The sequence below is a fragment of the Ischnura elegans genome, chromosome 5, assembly GCF_921293095.1.
Source record: "Ischnura elegans chromosome 5, ioIscEleg1.1, whole genome shotgun sequence".
Lineage (NCBI taxonomy): Eukaryota > Metazoa > Arthropoda > Insecta > Odonata > Coenagrionidae > Ischnura > Ischnura elegans.
Genome location: NC_060250.1, coordinates 74,798,116 through 74,807,008, shown reverse-complemented (window position 1 = coordinate 74,807,008; position 8,893 = coordinate 74,798,116). Strand labels below are relative to the sequence as shown.

At 38.0% G+C, this 8,893-nt stretch overlaps 1 protein-coding gene across 2 annotated transcripts in view; it reads right to left on the bottom strand.

The window, feature by feature from the left end:
• Positions 1 to 1,628: 1,628 nt before the first annotated feature.
• Positions 1,629 to 8,893, bottom strand: part of LOC124159069 (integrin alpha-PS1) — a 324,679-nt gene continuing 317,414 nt past the window's right edge. For both annotated transcript variants that reach the window (XM_046534584.1, XM_046534585.1), the window contains 6 exons: positions 8,130 to 8,371; positions 7,411 to 7,640; positions 5,696 to 6,033; positions 3,602 to 3,696; positions 2,675 to 2,801; positions 1,629 to 2,590 (listed from right to left, as the gene is read on the bottom strand). In XM_046534584.1, coding sequence (XP_046390540.1) covers positions 2,366 to 2,590; positions 2,675 to 2,801; positions 3,602 to 3,696; positions 5,696 to 6,033; positions 7,411 to 7,640; positions 8,130 to 8,371 — 1,257 coding nt within the window. In that variant the 3' untranslated portion in view covers positions 1,629 to 2,365. The remainder of the gene's footprint in view (positions 2,591 to 2,674; positions 2,802 to 3,601; positions 3,697 to 5,695; positions 6,034 to 7,410; positions 7,641 to 8,129; positions 8,372 to 8,893) is intronic.

The window sequence follows — 8,893 nt, the reverse complement described above, 5'->3', positions numbered from 1 at the left end:
TGATGATTGATGAAAAATGATTGTTTCACATGATCATTTTCTGCTATATGGCTCCATTGGTGGAGAATGCCATCTCTTTTTCCATTACTCGGCCCCAACGGCGGATTCAGCATCAAATCTGGGGGTGCATCATGACCTGGGTCCGGGGAGTATAAATCCATCCCCTGAGAGAGAGAGGGGTGTTTTTCTTAAGGTAGGGAGTGCTATACAATTATTTATTACCATTCAAACTACTACCATCATAGTGACCAAGTATAGGTGGCACTGGGGCAGCTCAACACTCAGGAGAAGGATAGGACAAAGACACGAGAGGGAGAGAAAAGAATTACACATTATAAAATTGCCGAAGAGGAAAGAAGGGAAAGTAACACACAACATTAAATGGACATATACAATTCTTCTGCGGTAAATGGAAAAAGCAAGAATATACAGGGTTAAAATGTTGTGTAACTGGGACTAAACTTGGGAACCCCTCAATGGGACATGAAATTTTGCATTTGGACCAACAATTATGAGGTCAGAATAATAAAATTTGGTTTGCGTTAAAGAAGATTTACAACATTTTCTCATGTACATGGCAAATCCAATCAAAATTGCAAAACTTTGCCTAAAATTAGAAATCGAAACTGACACTCAATTAAAGGGAGTATGTACATATTTCCCATTTATCTGCTTTACTTCTTGGTATCCTTCTCAATCGTCTTCTGTAGTTGTAATCCCCTAAACTTTCATCTAGGGTCTCCAATTTAGCTCTCCAATTAACCCTCTCCTGCCAGTGCCTACAATTGGAAAATGTTTTCCGTGCTACGAGTAGCATGAGAATGTTTTAAACCTCTCTGTATGGAGCTCTTTTTTTGCAGTGGAGTTACCCTGGTATTTTTATCCCCCAGATTTGGGGCTCATCCCTTACCCCGGTCACTGGTCTAGACCCTCTAATCCTATTTTAGCATGAATTATTACGTTACCAGAGTTTTTTCAACCAAATATTGCATTTGATTTTCAATAATTTACTCTTCTATCGGAATTACGAACATTTTTATAAGCATTGTGGAATTTTAAACAGATTTCTAGAGTTAATGACGAGGTTAGTTAACATAAGATACTAAGACTACAAGTCCAGAAGTCCATTACTTTTATAGCTAAAATTTAGTTTAAAAATTGCTTATGCACATAACAAAACGAAGAATTCATTTCAAAGTGTAAAAAAATTGTAGTATGCCACAAAATATATCATTGAAAAAACTATTGACAGTATAGCCACTTTGCAACGGACTCACGCGGTGAGGATGATGATCATACGTGATTGGGAGGGTCGGGCTTAATTGCCGAGGAGTGGTCCTAATGACTTGTTAAGCTGAGTCTTAGGCCAGGCCTGAGTCCATCAGACAAATGCTAACTCAGCGGTCACTTCCCTTCCCTCGCATCGGCTAGAGCCGACGTCCTGTCATTTGCATTGAAAAATCTGCGACAGCTATACCCAACGTCAGGTCTTTTATGTATGAAAATGCCTGTCGGCTCCACCCAACGTCTGGCGCAAAAGGGTTAATACCAGACTGATACTAAAGACTAAACCATTGACTGAAAATTAAAAAATGGGATACATACTTACATATGAAGCATTCTACCCATTAGCTTTTTCAGAAAATATTTTATTAACATCTTTCTTCATGAACAAGATGCATTCACAAAATCACAATTGTCCGTAGATAATGAGTGCCTCTTCTTCACGACTGATGTATTAAATGTCATCAAGTAATAACAATGGAAGATACTGTCCAAGCCTTCATAGAAGTTACTAGATCACCTGTTAGCACTTGATGAAGCACATAAGTTTATACATTGGTTGGCCACTCACAATCCACTGAATGTCTCTCCGACCAGTGAATGCACTTAAATATTATTTTGGCTGCCACACAAAAGCAGTAGTCTTCATTTTGTCCTTCAGTTTTATAGACCACTCTTTTCCTCAACAATTATCGAAAGAGAAGGGTCTGGTTTAAGGCACCTTGCACTACTTCACACACTGCATTTACAGGGGTAATTGAAAGATATTGGTTGTGGGTTAGTGAGGATAACATTTTCCAGGAAATCTGTAATATTTCATGCTAAGCCAGAAATACAGAATCCTGGAAAATTATATTCTCCGTAGCAGACAAATGCACAAGTTTTTCTTTCCTTGTCGGAAACAGTTCTTATCCAAGTACATCACACATCCACATTGAAAACATTGACTTCCTGAGCCATCAATGACTCGAAAAGTCTTTACGCTAATCTCTAACATTCATCAGCACATACACTCATGTACACAGAAACACTCACGTGCTCACTTAAAAAAATGGTAGACAAGATTAAATATTTTTCAATACTAAGAATATTCAGCACCATTCTGATCACGACGTTTTTCAATGTTCGCAACAAGAGTTGGATCTTCAGATGGGCGGTCTCTCTTGAAGAAACCCATTTTCCACAACACAAGACTCAGAATTATCAACAATAGAATGCCCAATAAAACTGAAAATATGATTATCCAAATAGGAACAGGTTCTGGTTCCTGCTGATCAAGCAAGTCAGGGTATGCTAAAGTCTCCACCTGAAATGGAATTAAAAAATATGAGAACCTTTCCAACACACCAAATAAAGTTTAAAATTGCAATAACTATATCCAATAATTCACCTGAGCTACATCATCTCCAGTATCTTGCTGAATCCCCAAGTCTTCTGGGATATGTATTGTTGCTCGAGAACCTATTCTCACCCAACCCACATGTGGGTAATCTGCCACAAGGGTTGAATTCCATAACCTAAGAGAAAAATAGCAATTAGAATTTCAGTATGGCTCAATTTTTAAGAAAATCTACAATTATCCAATTGAATCCTTATGATAATTGAAATTTGAAGTAATCAGTAGCCAGCATGAGAGATGTATTTATGCATGCCTGTACATGTGTAAAACCTGTAAAATTTTCTCTCCACCCCCAGCCTCTTTCCTCTCCAAACTTAAATTCCTCCCGATATCTCCTTCCACCACCTGTACCTCTACAAACATCATATACCTCCTTCAATGCAACTTCTGCCCCGCTTTTTATATAGGCCAATGCACCACCCCCCTCAACCTTAGAATAAATAATCACCGCGCATCCTGTTGTCCGTCATCCCCACACGCATCTCTCCCGGTCCCCACACATTGCTTATCGCATGATTCCATCTTTAATCAATGTTTCAAAGTTTCAATCATTGCCTCCCTGTTACCCACTGACTCGCTCCTCAATCTCCACACCCTCGAATTGGCGTGCATCTGGCATTTGCAAGCCAATAAGCACCCGGGTTTGAATGTATCTTGTTGAGTTAGCCCCGCCCCAATACACCCCTCCCCTCTTCCCCCCACCTTTTCCCTTTTTCCAACACACTCCTTCCCCACTCATTCTCTCCTTGGCTGATGAAGTAGCTACAACTACGAAAGTCTTCCAGTTATATTTTTCGTGTGAGTGTTTCCTTTTTTTTGTGTCTATGTTTAGTGACTGTGATTTGAACCTTCATATTATGTGCTACGTTGCATCCCATTTCTACAAAACATTGAATACTTATACTAGTATGTACTTGCCTTGCTTTAACTCGAATGGTGGCTTCTTGGTTCATTCCTAGATTAAAAACTCTGCATCTAAACCGTATGCACTTAGCTGATCCAATTGGACAACTCTGTGGATGGAAAACATGACCGGTATTAGATAAATCACAAACATCTTAATATCGCACCTCATAATTAGAGGAAGAGAAATTCTCTCCTTCAAATAGGTATTTTTCGAAGTTGTTATGCGTGTTTTTCCTTAATTTTGCTTTACTTTTTCTTTTTAGAGCAAATTTAGTCAGAAGTTAAATAAAAGGCAAACTGGATAGTTGATAGGGATAAAGTATAATCTTCTTTGAGGAGTACATTTGCAAATAGAAACAATTAAAGTTTATGCAACAGGAAGATTGAATGATCATTCCTGGAATAAAGAGTAGCTGAGTAGATTCAAGATGTTTGAGCTGTAAATTTGTGAAGTGTTGTTTTTCTGCCAGTATCGAGTACAGAAAATTGCTCCCTCAACTCTCGCAAGGGAATTTGGGATGAGGTAAGGAGGGTTGCAGGACCAATCAGCTGACTGCAACTACACCCCCTGTGCACTCAGCTCAGTGTTTATGGTGGAGCACATGGTGGCATTCTGATCTCAAATATTTTATATGCCTAGATTAAGTTTGCTTAGGCAAAAAATAAAAGTGAATTTTTGCCCTGATGAACTCGAAAACTTTTTGTGTTACCCCTAGAAAATGTACTCTATTCAGGGTGGAAAAAATTGTGTCACAAAATTTTAACCTGCAATATAGCCGATGCTAGTGGAAATGACACTCCAGGGTGGGCCCGCGGGGTTGCACTCCCGGGGCAGGGTCTATAAGCCTTCGCTTTTCACCCCCACCACGGAAGGGGGAGGACAAGGAAGGAGAAAGGAGGAAGTGCCGCCGCAATAGCCCAAGGACGCCTCTTGGGATAGGATAGGTGCAGAAGGGTTGGGATGAGGAATCCCGCACCACCACAGAGGCGGGCAGGATCTACTACTAGCCAAACCATGATTTAATGTTTCTACAGAAAAGAAAAAAAATCCCATTAAGAAGGAAACTTCTACAATTTTTCACAGTTTATGTAGCCGATGCCAGTAGGAACCATAACTACTAATCATGTTTAGGTCGAAAACACACCGTTTTTATGAAGTACAAAAACTTAAAGCCAAGCGCTTGATTGCAAACTTTAAGCAAACTGATTGGCTGCAAGTTTGCCCTCTTGTCGAATGCTCTGGAGAACTCATGACTTCAAATGCTTGGCCTGCCGGAGATCGTAATGTATCCAAGAAATCCAGCAACAAGGCAAACTCTCGACCAATCAGAGCCCTTGGCTCCGAGTTTCTTTAGTTTAAAAATGGTGCGTTTTCCACCTAAAAATCATTGGTAATTTTAGTTCCTACTGGTAGTGGCTATCCAGGGTTAAAATTTTGTGACAAAATTTTTCTCCACCCTGTAGTTGATTTGAAAAAAAAATATTGAATTTAGCGCTCTCCAGCGACCTACAAATATTTATCAAGTCACTTAATTAAACATGTGGATTTTACTGCCAATAGCATATTTTAAGAGGTTGAAAATGAAAATCCAAGAAAAATTAAAAATAGCCACATATTGGATTTAGCAAAGGGTAAAAGGGAAGCGTTGGGATTCTTATCTCCACAAAATGCTCCACAGATCCAGTCTTAAGCCAATTTTACATGACGTATGTAATTGCACAACCTCACGCGCATACAAACATGCATTTCAAAATGTATCTAGTAAAGCTGTGTAATGCATGAATGCAAGGCAGAAAAATAGCTCTTATTCTAAAATTATTGAATAGCTGTTTGAGGAAAAGTAGCAGATTGAAGATGGGAAGTTACATGTCTCGTGTAAAATGGGTTTTAAGTGTACCCCCTCCAACTGAGCCATCCCCCTAAATTTTACATCAAACATTTTTTTTTGCTATGGCCTAAGATGCAATTAACTTTCATAGATCCCTGACAGTCAATATTACAACTTAAGAGCAAATTGGCGTAATAAAATTTTTTCTTGTGACCATAGTTGAAAATATATCAGAATTTTTGGGTAAAAGAGAATTGGTGCAAGAGCTATTTCTTACCATAGTTACAACATCTGTTCGTCTACCATCTTTATCAACAATTGCTTCAGGACGTAAAACCATTTCAGTGTCTCGTTTTGCACGTTCCTTGCCATCCTGGATTACATTTTCCTCTTCATTCTCCTCATCTTCATAATCTTCCTCCTCCTCCTCATCCTCTTCATCATCCCATGTGCCAGTAACCACTCCCTGCCGTTCACCACCTTCTGAAGATGACACCTCCTTGAATCCCTCTTGAAATGGAGTTTCCAGTGGTGTTTCATTCAATCCTTGCCTAACTTTGAGGCCCAAAGGGTTAACTTGGCCAGTTACCATTTCACATCGTCCCCCTCCATGAGCTACAAAGGAAAGCGTTGACAACTCTATTATCATTCAAATGAAAAACTTTCTTGGGACACATTTCTTTAAAAAATACTTTCTTCTGATGATTCATCACGAAATTTCCACAGATTGATGAGAAAATCTCCCATACATTTACGCCTATCTATAAAGGAATTTTAAACTTTACTGCTAAACACATGCATAAATCCCAATGTTTGGAACGTTCGTTATTAACCCTTTTGCTCCTGCTCACTCTCTGGAAATCAACCCTTCACATGTGGCAAAAGAGCTGAGGGAACAGCTGGGAGGAATCAAAGGTACATTCACAGCAGCGAAAGGGTTAAAAACACTTTGGAAAGAAATTTTGACTGGACATAGATATCCGCAATCACTGTGAAAATGAGAGATATGGGAGAGCACAGTGCATAACACTTAAAGGAAACAGTGATTATGAACTTAGAATAAAAAGATGGCAAAAATGCTTAACACGTTGCGTACCAGGGTTTTTAAAACTCCTACAAACGCCGATTCTGGGTGGAGGTGTTGAGATTGGAAATATGCCTTTGGTTTAAACATGGTTAAAAAGCTAATGTTTAGAATATAACTTTACCCAATCAAACGTTATGATGCATCACTTCATTATGAATAACGAACAACAACTGAAAATGTACTAACGAATATGTATTGTACGCTAAAAAATTGTTTAGGTTGACGCAACTAAATGACGAGAATCTTCGTCATCCATCCGGAACGTTTGGGAAAAATATTACGAGAATCCTCGCCATCCGTACGCAACGTGTTAATAAAACCACTTTTCTAGTTCCCAACCTCAGTAATCGATGCATCCACTGAACTAGTGCTCAACAATCGCCCAGTAGATCAAATTCGCTAATCTAAGAGTCCAACAATGCATATGGGCTCAGCTGGCAACACAAATATGCTCACCTCCAAGTCTCTAAGCTTAGGAAATGAACGTTTGCGCTCCTGCCAGCTGACCGCATACGTATTGATGGGCTCCTAGATGAGCGGGCTTGATCCAGTTGCACAATTATACAGTGGAGGTATCGTAATGTCTCATGTAAATAATTGATAAAATTTTGAATTCCAGTTTACGAAAAATAATTGATACTTCACCTCTCACTATGACTGAACTCTACATAATCAAGCCTAATCCTTCTCTTCATAGTCCATAATATTGTCTATCTTACATGTTTGAATTTGATTGTGCATGTATTGAAAATTAATTTGTGAGTGAAGTCACAAATCATATAAAATTAACACTAACATTAACATTGCCATTTTCTGTGCAATATAAGGGGCCATTGTTAATTTCACTTCTTCAAAATTACTTTGATAAATGTATATTGATAAAAGCAACCATGAAATTTACTTACAGTCAATGGTTGGCTCTTCTTCCAGATACAAGAGCCATTTTCCCTGAGGTTTGTTGTTGGCAACTTGGAAAGGCCATTCAATGTTAATATCCACTCTACTGGCTTTCCAAGGACCGTTGTTAAAAACTTGATATGTATGAATCACTCTGGACCCAACATCATCAAAATACACCATGGCAGACTCTCCTTTAATCAAACCTCCATACAGAACTTGCTCTGGTCTTGCAGACCTAGCACAAAAACAACACAATTAGCCACATAAAATAATACTAGCCACAGAGTCATCTTATTACCTCATAACCAGTGGTATCATGGTACAGGAATGCTGCTCCACCACTGGTTGAGAAAATACATAACAGTCAAATAACCTGGTGCCTCAAAGTATCTAATATATAATTTGTAACCAAGACAAAAATTTATTTTAAAATAAGCAGATGTAACTTGTAATAAGAAAAAACGCAGAGTAATATTTTACTTGACAAAAAAGTTAAGGAAAGTGCGTTTTGGCACAGCTAATTTTAATTTTAATTTTGCCATGACACCACTGCTCATAACCTTCCTTCAAGCAATATTAAAATTATAATTTCTAGCTTATAATCAACTTTAATTTGGGTTATTTTTGGTTTATTCTAAAATACAAATATTTTGTCTATGAGTTGTACGTAATATTGTCAAACCCAATGAACTACAAGAAATATTAAAATGAATGAACCTCTTACCCTTTAAGTGACAACTCTGCTTTCTTCACAACTGTAGCATGTAATGCTTTTGGTCCTTCATCATTTATATCATCAGATGTTGAGTTGACTAGAACAACAAATTCAAGAAGTGATGTGGTATCATCCAACCCTTTCGGATCAAATCTCAATAGGACACTACCAGATGATCCTTTTTTGAAAGGATTGCCCACACTGCATATAACAGTTGTTTTATTAAATGGATCACATGGGAACTGTTTGCCCTGTAAAAAAATTAAACTTGAAGTCATTTGAAGTATGTATTTCAGAAAATTATGCATCACAATGTCTCCTTAATAGAATAAAATGGCATGCCCCCCCTTTTTTTCCAAAAATCCCCATGGTAAAAGTAAAGAGGGGTCTATATCCAAACCCATTTTTGAATTTTTTCCCGAAACTCAACCATCAAAATTAGTGGGGGGGACTATATTCAGAGGGGGACTAATTTGGAGAAATACGGCATGTATTTAGTAGCACATTAGATTTTTATTCCATATCAGCAAAGAACTGAGACTCACACTTTTGGCCACCAAGTTTTTGATATTTTTTCTATCAATTTCTGTACCTAACTCTGTTTAGAAAAAAAATCATTTATACCCCTTTGCTTATCATACCCTCATATACATTATAATGATCTCATCCAATAGGGTAGTTTCCTTCATCAAAGAAAACGAAAGGCATTGATTGCGATTGCTACCCACCGCTAATGAATTCATAATATATAAATTATTTGGTTTTAGAATTCC